Source organism: Zingiber officinale, chromosome 2B (genome assembly GCF_018446385.1).
Source record: "Zingiber officinale cultivar Zhangliang chromosome 2B, Zo_v1.1, whole genome shotgun sequence".
NCBI lineage: Eukaryota > Viridiplantae > Streptophyta > Magnoliopsida > Zingiberales > Zingiberaceae > Zingiber > Zingiber officinale.
The window spans coordinates 149785868-149800512 of record NC_055989.1 but is presented as its reverse complement, the minus strand read 5'-3'; the positions used below and the strand labels follow the sequence as shown (position 1 = coordinate 149800512).

The 14645-nt window shown below is 42.8% G+C and overlaps 2 protein-coding genes and 1 long non-coding RNA gene across 10 annotated transcripts; 2 read left to right on the top strand and 1 right to left on the bottom strand.

The window, feature by feature from the left end:
• Window positions 1–4883: 4883 nt before the first annotated feature.
• LOC122047801 (protein IQ-domain 26-like) lies at window positions 4884–7036 on the top strand. Of its 6 annotated transcripts, none has more exons than XM_042609281.1 (5): window positions 4884–5369; window positions 5476–5649; window positions 5796–6247; window positions 6324–6515; window positions 6578–7036. In XM_042609281.1, exons 3-5 carry the CDS (start codon window positions 5834–5836, stop codon window positions 6908–6910), a joined length of 939 nt encoding a protein of 312 aa, XP_042465215.1. In that variant the 5' UTR covers window positions 4884–5369; window positions 5476–5649; window positions 5796–5833; the 3' UTR covers window positions 6911–7036. The 6 variants fall into 6 exon arrangements, with proteins under 6 accessions (XP_042465215.1, XP_042465216.1, XP_042465213.1 ...); XM_042609282.1 differs by having other exon boundaries at window positions 4884–5386; XM_042609284.1 differs by having other exon boundaries at window positions 4885–5369; window positions 5761–6247; window positions 6581–7036.
• A 1168-nt stretch (window positions 7037–8204) lies between these two features.
• On the bottom strand, window positions 8205–10758 carry LOC122047800 (probable pectinesterase 53). Of its 2 annotated transcripts, XM_042609276.1 has the most exons (6): window positions 10574–10758; window positions 10103–10471; window positions 9827–10016; window positions 9544–9750; window positions 9099–9334; window positions 8205–8430 (listed from the first exon to the last, which is right to left on the bottom strand). In XM_042609276.1, exons 1-6 carry the CDS (start codon window positions 10756–10758, stop codon window positions 8283–8285), a joined length of 1335 nt encoding a protein of 444 aa, XP_042465210.1. In that variant the 3' UTR covers window positions 8205–8282. The 2 variants fall into 2 exon arrangements, with proteins under 2 accessions (XP_042465210.1, XP_042465212.1); XM_042609278.1 differs by lacking the exon at window positions 9099–9334.
• Window positions 9221–11690, top strand: LOC122047803. Of its 2 annotated transcripts, none has more exons than XR_006130665.1 (3): window positions 9221–9360; window positions 9536–10576; window positions 10728–11690. It is a non-coding gene; the product is annotated as an uncharacterized LOC122047803 (long non-coding RNA). The 2 variants fall into 2 exon arrangements; XR_006130664.1 differs by having other exon boundaries at window positions 9305–9447.
• The last annotated feature ends 2955 nt before the right edge of the window (window positions 11691–14645 follow it).

The following is a 14645-nucleotide window of genomic DNA, read 5'->3' as shown; positions in this document are numbered from 1 at the left end:
TTTGATATGCATTATGAGTGTGTAGGATACAGGTACAACAACGAAAGTCCAAGTATGATCTTGGCAAAGGAGGAAAGTCTAAGGATGAGTTTTGGCGGTGTAAGTCCAAACATGTAGTCTTGGCAACATAAGTCCAAGTGTGACTTGACAATGGATGAAGTTCCAAAGGCTTTACCTCTTGGTAAAGGAAGACCCGACAACAATGACAAGGCCGATGGAAGCTCCAGAAGATAAGACGTGAAGGATGTGGAGATATCCGAGGGACGCAAGGCTGATAGAGGAGGTTAGAAGGCTAGGTCTAGATTGGTCGGGCAAGGACGAGTGTTGAGTGAATGTACTCGGGGGTTAAATCCTATGATTAGTGTCTACTGTAGCAGTACTGTAGCAGTCGACTGGTGGTTTAATTAGTCGACCGTTGCAGTCGACTGGGAGCGAACAGAGGGCTGGTATCAAGCTGTTGGATTGTAACGGTCGAATTTTCACAAAGTGCAATCGACTGATGGTTTTGGCAGTCGATTGGTAGGTGGGATTTTCCAACCCGTGACCTAAATAACTAAGACTTTGGAGCTTGGTTGAGGCAGTCTACCTGTGTTATAGCGTCTCAAGTGTTCTTGTGAGAGTTTTGGTGAGGTTTCTCCACCCACAAGGAGCTACGTGAGCTAGTCGTAGCTAGCCGGAGTTTGCCGGGGAGTCATCCACCGACGGATCGGGATCGTCCACCTTACGGACAGCCGTGGAGTAGGAGCCCTAATCTCCGAACCACGTTAAATGATCGTGTAGTTTGGTTCACATTTCTTGTCTTGTATTTAGATTAGCTTTCTACTTGTTTGTTTGTATTTCTGCTGCTTAACTAACAAGTGTAGAAAGAAGCGATCGATTTGGATGAGACGCTATTCACCCCCTCTAGCGGACGTCAAGGTCCCAACATTATATTCCTTATAAAAAATATTGGATACCAAATAAAAGAATATAATCATCCTTATAATTACATTACATTACCAAATATAGTAATATATAGCATATTATAAAATTTATTACATTAAAAACTTGATTATATTAAAACTTTTCATATTTTTATATAAATTTACATAAATGTGTAACTCATTTTTTAATATTGATTTAAAAATATTAATTTATAAAAAATAATAATAATACTGATTAGAATGTAAATGTGCTTGTTTAGACAACTTTTCATCACGAATTAAGATTCATAGCCTATTTAGGAAGTCTTAGCTGAATTAGTTTATCAAAAGAGACTAGCATTGATGATTAAACATAACTCTCATCAACTCTCCCAAGTGAGAATCATAACAAATTCAAGTGACAACGATTTCACTCATTGAGTTGAGCGAAAATGGCTAGGCTTAGGTAAAGAAATAGCATCATTTGTAAATTGAAGAACTAATCAAGGTCGTTCTTATGAAGTAAACTTTCTCAATGCAAAGATTAACAACAAATTTCTCGAAATTGAATTGAAATGATTGAAGAACAATTATTAGTTAACAAGCAAAAGTAGGAGAACGATGTGTTCGAGCATCTCCACTTTCCTAAAGCAATGACTTGACAACATGTATCTTTAGACTTATATAATTATATAATTGGCAATAAATAAAAACACTAAATTATTATTTTTTATCTAATTATTGTGTTGAAGCCATAATTATCCACGGTGGCAAACCAAGAAATTCAGTATAGAGAGGTAAATCATGATAAACAAGGAACGGTATCCTTCATCTTCATCTAGCCACCTTTAACACAATGTAACCCACTAAGAAATGACCCTTGCCAATCATGCTCGAATTGAGTCGGTCCCATTGAGAGCATTTCGGCCTAACTCGATCTGACACCTCTATGATTCGTCGAGGTACACATTGGAAGAGACATAAGGGGGAACCATCTAACTTTTTCCCCAATTTGTTGGTTCCATTGCTCCTCTATTGAGTTGCTAGATCTTCTTCTTCTATCTTCACGTTTTGAATATGGAAAAGAGGACAAATTAAAACAGAGAACAAATCAAATTTCTCCACTCAAACAATCAAACCACAGCCATCAATGCACACGGTACCGCACCATAACACCCCACGTACAAGATCGTGCCAAAAGGCTCATCATTCACCTATCGAATAAATCTAGAACACAATTGATACCCAACTCAGTGGGTCAACGTTCGCGGTGCAGATCCAGCTCGATTGATCACAATCCACAACTCTCAAAATCCAATAATATAACCCATTACGTTTTTACTACCTTCTTCTACATTGATGATGACTTAGGCATTATAACTCTCACAATCCACAACTCAGTAGGTTTTTCTTATGCACACTGAGAAGCCGACCGAGCTTAATGTAGCATGACATGCCTCTTACATCAATATTAAATTGCAGTTACAGTGCCTCTCCTCTGAAACATTCAAACAAACATCCTCCTAGAAAGCAGCTGAAAGGCCCCTCCTTTACTGCCATGCATTCGGTCGCAGGCAAAATGCACTGCACTGCTGCTGCTCAGCTTCAGTTCAGTGAATCAGACATGCTCCTTTCTGTCTCCACGCCTCATTGACTTGACCGAAACAGCTCATGAATTGCTCATGCATGGACATCATCTAGCTGTAGTGCTTTCGATTGGACCACTGAGAACTAAGAATGTCTTGTTGATTAAAAGATGATAAATTTTACATCCTTTTAAGATAAAAAATCACCTTTTAACTAATTTAATGATTAACTATAACTTTTTTCATATAATTGAGAGACAGATTAGAAAGAAAATGAACGTACTCATATTTTATAAAGCAACAAGACGGTGTGCTTTGGCCTAACCTCCGGTTTGTCTCATTGAGAATTATAGCACATGTGCATCCAAAGAAATTAATAGTTACAGTGGATTCAAACAGTAAGGTGACTGCAGTCATTTGTTCGAAAAGAAGTGGATAAGGATGAAGAGAGTTGAGTGATCGGCATTCTGATTATGATCTGGAAGAAAAAAACAGGAAGAGGAAACAGTGAATTATATGAATAGTGGCAGATGAAGAGCAGAGCTCGCACGATGGCTTGTCTGGGCTTTGCATGTGTTTGAGCGGGACGAGGCACTTTGGTGACGCGAAGGCGGCACGCAATATGAGGCCTGACGGCGAGAGGTGGCGTCAGGAGGAACCGAGGTTGAGGCTCAGCTCACCCGATTACCTAGCACGGCTGCCGCGGTCGCGGACCATTCGCGGTCCCTGCTGCGCTCGATCTGATCGAATGAGAGTAGATTTTCTGATTATTTTTTTTTAATTAGGGAATGAATTATTTATAATTTATAATCATGATGTTGTTATGATCGTAATTAATTATGATTTTTGTCTAGATTCATAGTCCCTTTTAAATTATAGTTTGATTTAAAGAAAATCATCGGAGGTCATTCGGAGTCCATCCTCGCTCAGCATCCAACAATCTAACCACTTGTCCACCACTGATGATCTCCGACCATCCTCTCCAAATCAAACTATAACTTAGAGAGGACAATGAACCTAAGAAAGGATTACAACTAATTACAATGGGATCATGACCATGATCCGATCGCAATTATAAAAAGTCCATCCCCTTACAAAAAAAAAAAAAAAAAAAAAAAAAAAAAAACAGGAGATCTGTTGCTCTCTAATCCAATTACCTAGCACAACTCTCAAGGATTATTTATATCAAATTTTCTATCTAAGATATATAATTTAAAATAGAAAATTATTTTATTAATTTTTTATATCTACTTTCCACTCCCAATATATATTAGTTTCTTTTTCCTCTCCTCTATAATATATATTATAGAATCGAATCCATTATTTTTTAAATTTAGAGAAATACTATTTATAAATATAAAATTTAATGAATAGATAAGATAATTTATGTAAATATTTTTTAATTATCCTATTATAGAATAACTGTTAAGTTTTATAATGTTTAAATTTATTTAATGAGATAAGTAAATCCAACTAAGTTAAGTCTTAAAATACATAAAGCTATTAAAATAATTTTTAAATTTGGTTGGATTTATTTCTTATAAGTTTGATTTAAATTTAAATTGAATTTGATTCGTTTAGGTTGAAACTTATTTGATTGTATAAAAATTTTTGATTGATTATTGAACTTCACAATATAAACTTATTTATTAATTTTAAAATTTCTTTGTCTATTTTGATATGAGTTTTATAAATGAACGTTATTTCATTTTGTTTAATAAATTATTTATATTTATTTAATTAATTACCTTATGTATATTAAACTAGTAAAAATAAACTTTTACCAAATTCAACGTCAAATTAATTCACCAACATTTAATACATTTATAATTCTGCTCACGACTAATGCCACTTGACTCCACCAAACCTTGGTAAAAGTTAATTGTATTATTATCTTTATATTTTATAATATTTTTATCCAGCAGTACTAAATTATTATTTTTACCTGTATAAGTGCTTTATTAGTGTCACAATAATATTTGATAATTCGTATGATTAAATAAATAATTATTAAAATTACAATAGATTTTTTTAAAATATATAAAAAATATTTTTATTTATTTTAATTATTCTAAAAAATCCATTATATATTCCTACATTCATTTGTCTAAGAAAATAATATTGATCGTTCAATTAGTTAAATTCAAGCAAAACACTATTATATAAGTGTCGGTGAAACTATCAAGGAGTAAATTATTATAATTTTTTTTCTAAAAATTAAAATAAGATGTTTCAATCACAATTGACTATATAAGTAATTATAAGTTTGAATGCATTTATTATACAAACCTTTAAAACGAAATGTCTTTTTTTTTTTAATGTTTCAGTCAATATGAAAAATAATTGCAGGGTTTAAATTTGTTTGATATTTCCCATAATTACAATATAAACCCACGTTTTCTGAAGCACGTCCATGGCAGAGGCGGCCATGGCGGTGGGCGGCCCACCATCGCCCTTTCCTGCCACCGCTCTCCCTCCCTCTCTCCGTTACGTCATGATCGCCACCGCAGCATCGGTCGGCATCTCTCTCTCTCTCCATTTCCAACCATTTTATATGCCGCGGCCTCCGCCTCCATCCAACACTACTCCATTCCTTTTCCTTGAGATCAAAGCCGCATCATGCTTTCTCTGTACTCTCTCACTGCAGCGTACTAAACTAGCCCACTGACCGCCCCAAAACGAGCAAGATATGGCTGGCCAAAGGCAGGATCTCCCTTTTCGCTTTCCTCTTCCGCCTCGCTCTCCGCCGTCTGCTGAAAGATATGCATCATTGGGCGTGTAGAAAGATTCCAGCAGCGATAACAGAGTGAGTGGGAGCAGAGGAAGAGGAGAGGCGGTCGCACTGAGACTCCACCACCACCCTGCCACCTCCGACATTGCTGTAAGCATTGAGCTCAGGTTCATCACTGCTTGTCGCTTGGCTCTGTGGAAAGCTCCGAACTTTTTCGTTCTTTGAGGTGATCTTCGCTCATCCATCGTTTGCGTAGCTGGACGTGGAGTCAAAGATGGAGGCTACCGCCGCGAGGAAGGAGCAGCCTACAGGTGGCAGAGACAGAGGAGGGAATTGATTTTGCTTGAATTTTCCGCTCTTTCATCGCGCAAAACCCTCACTCTCCCTGTCGTTTGTGGCGAAGGTTGGCAGGCACGAGACGACGATCATTGTAAGAGCAGCGCGTCCACCACTTTTTGACTGTTCCAAGTGGAGCAATCGAATGATTGCTTCTTTCTTCCTTTATTTTTTCTCGATTCTTATCGTCTCTTATAAAACGGAGGCCTCTGCATCGACTTCTGTGAATTGGTTTTGTAGCTTTTGAGAGGGAGAGGGAGAGCTCGAGCTCGATCGCGATGGGCCGAGCGACGAGGTGGCTGAGGAGTGTTCTGTGGGGGAAGAAGGAGGCGAAGGCGGGCGGGAAAGACAATGCCAGCATCAATGGCTACGAGGCCAAGGAGAGGAAGAGATGGAGCTTCGCCATCGCCGACGCCAAGCTCCGGCGGGAGGAGAGCACGGGACGACAGAGTCCCTTATCGGCGACGGACGTGGCGTGGCTGAGTTCCTTGTACGACGAGAGCGAGGAGGAGGGGAAACACGCGATCGCGGTGGCCGTCGCCACCGCGGCCGCCGCCAGCGCTGCCGTGTCGTCCGCCCAGGCGGCGGTGTGGCGGCTCCAGAGACTGGATAGGCAGCCGAGGACATTGCTGCAGGGGAGCTACGCCTGGTGGGCCGCCGTCAAGATCCAAACCGCCTTCAGGGGTCACTTGGTGAGGCCGAATCGCATCCCTCGTCCTCCATTTCCAACTTCCTCTGCTTAATTTAACCGCCGCCGTCGTGGAACAGGCGAAGAAAGCTCGTCGGGCACTCAAAGCCCTGGTGAAGTTGCAGGCCCTCGTCCGAGGCTACCTCGTGAGGAAACAAGCCGCCGTGGCCCTCCGCAGACTGCAAGCTCTCGTGAGAGTTCAGTCCCATGCATGGCCGCCTCAACAGAGGAGCCCAAGACTCCCACAACAGTTCTGCCACAGAAGATCCTACGTAAGACCACAATCAACCAACCCCTAAATTCTGGATCCATCTTATCCCCATCGTGTTCTTAGCAGGATAGAATCAGCACAAGGCGCAAGCAGATGGGAACAGAGCCGAGATCCGGTCTCGATCGGAGCCCAAAGATCGTCGAGATGGACACTCACCAACTCAAGTCAAAATCGTTCAGGAGAGCAACTTCCGACTGTAACGCGTGGGAGCAGCAGCAGCAGCACCCTGACAGATCACCCTTCACCCAGAACTGCCATGGCCACTGGCCGGAAACTCCAAGCCGCCTGAGCCACATGGCGAAGACGACGTCCTTCGCCGCGAAAGTAAGGACGCAGAGTGCACCAAAACAGAGCAGTAAGGCGCTCAGGGACTACTACTTGGACAGCATGTGGTGATATGATGCAGTAGAAGGATGGTTCTTCACGCCATTGAGAATCTCTAAGCTCTGAGACTGAAGGAACGTTAACGTGTAGATTCTCCTTGTTTGATTTTAATCTGTATGCAACTGTTTTTTCTCCTTAGCCTCTTTGTTTCAGAAACCCAATTGAATCCGCCATTGAAAGTGCATGAGCTTTTAGCACAATTTGCAGTGAAAGTTTCAGCACGAAAACTATGAATGTGCACAGGAAAAAACCAAACACAAAAATCCAAGACTGGATAATTATGAACCCTAAAAGGTCTACAAGAGTCTCCGAGACATGTGACCTGCTGAGATTCAGAGCTAAGTCAAAGGATTAGATAAATCTAGATGAAAGTGTTTCTGCAAACGAAAGGCACGCAAGATATATATAAAAAAAAAAACAAAATATCCAGCAAAAGTGACTATAGTTATCACAGGAGCAATCAATTAGCAGAAACTGAAGAATGTTGTGTGCTTAAAGCAGAGATCACATGCTGCAGAAACTTATCTGCCATCACTGATCATTTATTTACTCATCACCAATCATCTTCATGCAGTAAAATTCCACCTCACACAACAGGGACAACACCCAAACACATTAATTGTGTGAACAATTGCTCTTAACCATGCATAGCAGCATTGCAGCTTTGCTCGAGGACAACCACACAAATCCACAATGACTGTTATCAAGCGGTAATCTACCACTCTTAAACTTCATTGGAGCATTTCGACGAACAGTTTGCACTCAGCATCAATTCAATGCAATGGTTGCAGAATTGCTGTTGTTGACATCAAAAACACAAACAAACCCTTGCAAGAACTGTGAAAGAAGGAATTGCCTTTGCCTCGGGTAGCTTCCTCTCGATTTGGTATCACAGTCCTTGATTGTCCTTGCATCTTAACCCCTTCATTATAACCACTAAAATCATTCAATGATACAAAATTGTTGGAGATTCGCCCATTTTAGCTCCCCTCCCTCCAACTCTTTGATCAAATTCTTTAATAGTCAAAGCAAAAGATATTGAGCTATTGTCAACTACTTTTCCTATGTAGAAACTCCTCAACTCCATCAATATGAGGGAGCTTTACACTCCATTAAGTTTGGACAACAAAACTAGTTTAGAACAACTCGATATGCTTGCCTAGAATAAGCTTTTCGTTGTCATGTTGTTCGTTTTCTCGCTCTTGAAAAAAATATTTTGTATATATTGAGATCAACTTGTCGATTTTCCATTTTTTATCTTTCGCCTTAAACAAGAGCAAGCAAGAACATTAAATCAACACGAGTAGCTCGCTAGAAGCTATAGGTGCTACTATTGGAAGAATGCGAATAAGAATGATTTGTGTTATTTGGTGGCACCAAAAGATCACAACTTGACCCACTCAGAGCCATCAATGAAGGTCAAGGATATGAATGGCTTGGCTTCCTCGTCGGTGAGCTCCCTCGACCATGAAACCCTTCCCGCATAGCTTGCGCCCGGCCCCGTGCACTTGTATTGCCCATAAAACACAGTCCTGTGAAAGATTGTAGTAGATAACTTGATAACAAGTTCGAACATAAAAGTGAAAACAAAAATTCAATGGACTCAACTTGACACATATGTAGTTCCTTTTGCACTCATGAGGTGAACCCATACAAAAGTTTGATTCCAATGCGTGCGCATAAGAGATCACTTTTTAAAAAGGTTGGAATGGGAAAGAAGAAAAGCTACTAGAAAGAAGGTTTCAACATGAAAGGCAAAAAAAGAGTTTAGGGGACCAAAAACAATTGTCCTTGGAAGAGCATAAATAACTTCAAAGAAGAAGCCAAAGGAAGGAGAATAAATAAATCGAAATGTTCTTTATTGCGATAAGATGAATACTCTCGTAACTAAATTCTTGCGATCCATTCGCAAAGACAATCTAGGAGAGATCAAAAGTGTAGTAGTATCTCTTAAACCTTAAGTTTCAATGATAGCTAGATGTTGAGGGACATTTATGAAATTTTAGAAACAATTAGTACTTTTTTGAAAATAGATGGAAAGTGTTATGAGCACTAAATTTGATGTGGTAAAGTGAAAAATTTAGAAATGATAAGGATTTATCGATAAAACAGAGTGAGGGTTGAGCGACGCCGAGAAGCGAGCGGCGGCGGCGGCGGAGGAGGAGGAGACGAAGCGAGGCGGAGGAAGGAGAAGGCTTACATTTCTCGGTTGGGATCGCCCCAATTGTACCATCCTCTGGGAAGAATGATGTTGTCCATGTAGGTGTAGGCGAAGACGACCCTGGAGAAGGTCCCCCACGCCCGCCCTAGGTACAGCGCCCCCGACCCTGTCACCTTGCAGTTCACGAAAGAGAACCCCGTGTCCTCCAGCAAGCTCATCCGGTTCTGCGCCGTCAGCGCGCCGTAGTTCTGCGCGATCGCGTGCACATGGCAGCCCTGCAACCAGCACCACGCATTCACCGGTGAGTACTACGCCCGAGGCGCGCCCGCCACCTGTTCGACCTAATGCCTCGCTAACCAAGGCGTGACTGAGAAGAGGCCAGGCTTGTGTTCGTTTTTAATGGATTTTGTTTTGTTTGATTGTTTGGAACGAATAATCGATGCTCAAGATGCAATTTTTGCTCAATGATTATGTAGAAGCTGACCTCAAAGAGGGAGAGAGCGTTGCCGAAGATGAAGTCCACGGAGCCTTCGATGTAGCAATCCTTGTAGTAATGCCTGCCGAGGTGATCGTAGAGCGTGTCCTGCGCCCCCAGAAACTTGCATCCCACGAAGGCGGCGGTGTCCCCCGATATCCTCAGCGCCACCGCTTGCTTCCCCCTAGCCCCTGGTCGTGGAACAGGGGTGGTGTTCTGTGAGAACAGAAAAGGACAAGGGTTGTTGGATTGGGCGCTGGAACAGGGAGGTGTCGTTGTCGGTATTGCTTACCTTGAAGGTTATGTTCTTGGCTATGAAATAGGGAGCATTGACGGCAAAGGTGGCTGAATTGAAGGTGCCAATTGGCTGTCCTCTCGGCCCGAGTGTCTCAGCGGTGTCGCCCCACTGCACCACTGTGCTATCCGCTCCCGCTCCTTGTATGCTGATGAAGGCTCTCATCGCCGGAATCTCCACCTTCTCCCTGCTCCATGATTAACACCCCGGTAATCAAGCGATCGACCAATGTACAAGTAGCCAAAGAGGAGACGACGAAGAATGCTCACTCACGTGTAAGTGCCGGCATTGACCTTGATCACCACGCGCACCAAGTTAATCAGCGGGAGCGAGTCGACGGCGGCCTGGATCGTGGTGAAATCTCCGACCGATGGCTTCTTGTCAACAGTGAGCGTGTAGGAAGGGAACGCCTTGTTGAGCGCCCTGCTGAACACGCTATGCCGGAGGCCACCGACGAACCAGACCCACCTCATGAACTGCTGCTCCGCCAACTCCGCCTGCGTGGAGTTCTTCTGCCGCCGCGGCAGCCGGAGCCCCTTGGTATGACACTGGACCTCCCCGGAGTCCACCAGCAGCAGGAGAACCACGGCGAACGCAATTCCTCGTAATCTGAACATCGTCTGGGCGACGCCCGCAACGTGTCTGTGGAAATGCAGAGCAGAAAAGATAGAAGATGAATTGAGAGAGATCACGGGTCCTTCCACCGAGAAAATTAAAGGCAGAGGTGCTTTTATACATGCGTACATGGTATTTTTGATCTGCCTCCCTTCACATTCTTGCTCCATATTCTCCCATTTTGTGGTTATTGTTGCTGCCTGGAATGTTGAGTGGTTTTCCAGATTGCATCTTTTCATCCTGGTTTTATCCTTTATTTTGTTTATTGTTGTTGTCGCTGCAGCAGCCCGTGATCTCCCTCCATGGCATCCCATGAACACCAAGAAAAGGAACTGTCTGGTACGCTTCGCTAAAAACCACAGAGAGCATCATTTGTATAATGGAATAGACTGTGGCTCCACACTGTGAGTGAAACCTTACACTTTTGTCATTTACAGCACTAAAACTGAAACTTCTCCATCTCCGAGTCGGATTCATCAACATCATTTAGCTTGTTAGGATGTTGTACAACTGAAGTTTCTGTTCCCAGTAAAAGAGACACTGTACCTCGACTTGCTTATTAATCTTATAAATTTTTGTCTCAGGATCAATCCTTTTTGCAGACTAAGCATCCATTATGCTGTTGCAGGTTGCTAATGGCATTATGGCAATGGGCAATGGGCCATCCATGAGGTGAGCTTGTGGTGGTGGTGGGGTGGTTGTGTGTGGGTTGTTTAGGTCGAGTGACTGGGTGAGCAATTTGCTCTTATCTTCCTCGTGCCTTCATGCATGCAGAGTAGCATTGAGGGCACTGAGTTAGGTCTTAATTAACTCCGAGGGGGAGTGACGCAGGGCGCATGATACTAGTTAATGGTCCAGTCGCTCATTGTTGATTTTGTCCTTTCTGCATGAAGCTTTTGAAGGTTTATTGGTCGAGCACGATGTATTCGGAGATAATAAGCCATCTCCTCTCCGCGAGGTCCAGCTACCTTCTTTGAGGCGCAGCCCTGCTAACACTCGTATTTAGGAGTCCCCTATAACGGAGACTTTTGTCGAGAGCTGGTTATCTTCGGTTTCAACTTCCTAAATTGTTTTTGACAATCGCAGCCTTTGTATTTGGCTGTCAGGACCCCTCTTGGCCGAAGACAGGGATGGCACTTGGTCAACGGTCCGACCATGCTAGATGTACAATTCAATCGTTGTCTCTGGTGTCCGATAATTTAGGGATAAAAATCTATCAGATCAGATTTTATATCTTTTGCTTTCATACTTATCTGATATCAGATATCGATTCTTACATCTATTAAAGGATTAGATATTTTTTATACTAATTAATACTATGATGAAAAAGGATCCATCAAAGACAAGTCAAAGCAAGTAAGAACGGCTAACGTGCATGTCAAAATCAAAGAAAGTAAAAAAATGTTGGCCATTGATCGACCGAATTGGTTAGTTATGGCTAGATGAGCAGTATGTTCGAAAGAGTCAATTATGGCCAAACGGACATCATAAAGCTAAGAGACAGATAGACACTAGATCCTCCGCCATTGTCCTAGTCGAATTGGTGACGTGTTCGTTCGGGTTTAATGCAGCCCTCCTACTACGAATAAGATGAGTGAAGGAGGATTGTGATGTTCAGCACAACCGAGCAGTGGTCTCCTGGTCGAGCATATGTCGGTCGGCCTATAGCGGAATCCACCCGTGTATCTCCTCGTATTCTTTTGGAGGTTTGTGTCACAACCTGTCGCATCAGAGATATGCATGCTTACTTAAAAAAAGGCGTCAGAGATACTTTTTGATTTGTTTTTTAACAGGATGCTTGGGAACTTGCGCACGCTTTGAGATGTGTGCACAGACACTACAGTAGATTATAAAATGGGGTTCTCATCTATAGGCGGAGGTATGCACAACTTTGTTATTCTACATGCTTTTTTGCTACAACATTTTTGCTATCCTCCACATCACCGGAAACTGACTTGAGGATTAGAGGGTCATCGCCAGGAATCTCTTCCTGGCCCAACACTAACGCTTTTGTGTTGCAGGACCATGTGGAGTCTTCGCCCTGTCAAACTTTCAGCCACATCCCTAGCTTGTCATCTTCTCCACTTTCAGACATGAACACTAATAATTTTTCTTCTTTACATCCAACTTATCATCGTTCAACAAAAACATATCAACCACCTACTGTAGACTTGTGCGCACCTCGACTCAAGGCGCCTTCGTCAATAACTTTTTTTTCTTATGCAACATTGAGGCACCTAGAATCCAAGCGCCTCAATTTACCTTCTATTTTTATTTTTTTTAAATTAATATTTTCTAAATCTTTAATCCTTAATATATATATATATTATACTGTTGGACCCCGTGGGTGTTTTGATGTGATCAACCAAGTTGGTTAGGTCCTGCTTTGTGTTTGACCCCTGTGTCTAAGTGTGCAGGAACTTAGGAGCACAGGAAGTCGAGTGGAAGACGCAGCTAGCGAGAAGGACGGCACGGGAAGGGAGCCGATAGGCTCGGTGCGTCTGAAGGGCGAGAGAGCTGCGGAAGAGTACACCGGTGGACGAGAAGAACGTGCGCGGCGTTCGAGGGACGTTAAGCCGGGAGGAAGACTGCTCGAGGAGAAGGCCAGAAATTGGATTCGGGTGAGCCCTATTTCGGTTGGCCAGAATCACCCAAAAGAACGGGACTTTGGAAGACGAAGCAAAGAAGCAAGCAAGCTGGAAAAAGCTGCCAGCCAGCTTGGAGGCGCCTTCAATGTCTGTTGGAGGCGCCTCGGACCTGGCAGAAGTGAATATTGAGCTTTCGGATAAAGTTTTATCTACTCTCTCGATGGAGGCGCCTTGGACCCCTATTGGAGGCGCCTCAGACATCCGAGATAGGATTTCCAGAGGCTATATAAAGGCCTTTGGAACTAGGAATTACAAATCAACTGTTCCATCAACTCTATAATCAATTCCTAGCAATAGTTCTAAGCTGTAAGAGTGTAAAAGGTTTCTCCGCCTTCAGAGAAGGAGATTTTTCTAGTGCGCGCTTTTCATCGCCCTGGATTAACAACTTTCTTGGTTGTAACCAGGTTAACTCCCGGTCTTCTCCGTCCTTCTGATTTGTTTTATTGTTTTAGTTATTTTATTATTATTGCTATTGCACATTCGAGTTGAAAGATCCGAGGAGGGTAGTTTTTTTTGCAGGCAATTCATCCCCCTCTTGCCGGCCTCCGTTGCACCTACAAGTGGTATCAGAGTCAGACCGCCTCAGAAGGACTAACCGCCGACTGAAGCACAACGATCAAGACGATGGCCGGAGCGAATATTCATCCCCCGAAGTTCGACGTAGACTTCGCGACGTGAAACTCCGGATGGAGGTATTTTTCAAGACAGAATTTGACATTTGCTTAATTATGAAATATGACTATGCAGTTCCAAAAGATAAAGAAGAAAACACGTGGAGCAAGAAGGAGCAAGCCGACTTCGTCGCCAACGGAAGGCTGAGTTTCACCTGCTCAGCGTGTTGCCACCATAAGAGGTAAGTCGAATCGGAAGCTACGACTCCGCGAAAGACCTCTGGGAAAAATTCCTGGAGCTTCACGAAGGTACCTCGGAAGCTAAGTTAATGAGACGCGACATCCTCCGGACCCAATTAACGAACCTCCGGATGAACCAAGGCGAGAAGGTAGCACAACTCCAAGCAAGGATCAAAGAGCTGATCACACAACTAACCAATCTTGGAGAAGAAGTAACGAACCGGGATTCAATCCGGTACGCGCTCAACGCCTTTCCCAGAACTCCAGAGTGGGCCTCCTTAGTAGATGCGTACTACATCTATAAGGATTTCGAGGTAAGTACTTTAGAAAATTTGTTTTCTACATTTGAACTTCACGAATCTCGAGTTACAGAGCCCAATGGAGTAGAGAAGACTAGTCAGAACATTGCCTTAAAGGCAAAACAAACGCTTCTGACTCTGACGCATCGATTGATGAAAACGAAGCTGCATTAATGGTAAGATGTTTTAATAAGTTTTTCAAATCTAACAAATTTAGATCGCAGTTGAGTAAACGTCATCAAAAGACAAGGATAGTCCGTTGCTACAATTGCAACGAAGAAGGGCACATCAAGGATGACTGCCCAAAGTTAAAGAAAAAGGAGAAAGAGAAGGTAAAGACAAAGTACCAAAAATCAGAATCCTCCAAGCACAAGAACCTAAAGGCCACTTGGTCAGATTCGTC

Bases quoted from the DNA above. Each gene is read 5' to 3' on its own strand.
- LOC122047800 (XM_042609276.1), bottom strand. From the start codon at position 10,758: ATGGGATGCCATGGAGGGAGATCACGGGCTGCTGCAGCGACAACAACA. The intron at 9,751-9,826 runs GTAAGCAATACC...CTGTTCTCACAG, and splicing joins CCAAGAACATAACCTTCAAG to AACACCACCCCTGTTCCACG. The intron at 9,335-9,543 runs GTCAGCTTCTAC...TGCTGGTTGCAG, and splicing joins ACGCTCTCTCCCTCTTTGAG to GGCTGCCATGTGCACGCGAT.
- LOC122047801 (XM_042609281.1), top strand. From the start codon at position 5,834: ATGGGCCGAGCGACGAGGTGGCTGAGGAGTGTTCTGTGGGGGAAGAAG. The intron at 6,248-6,323 runs GTGAGGCCGAAT...GTCGTGGAACAG, and splicing joins CCGCCTTCAGGGGTCACTTG to GCGAAGAAAGCTCGTCGGGC. The intron at 6,516-6,577 runs GTAAGACCACAA...TCGTGTTCTTAG, and splicing joins TCTGCCACAGAAGATCCTAC to CAGGATAGAATCAGCACAAG.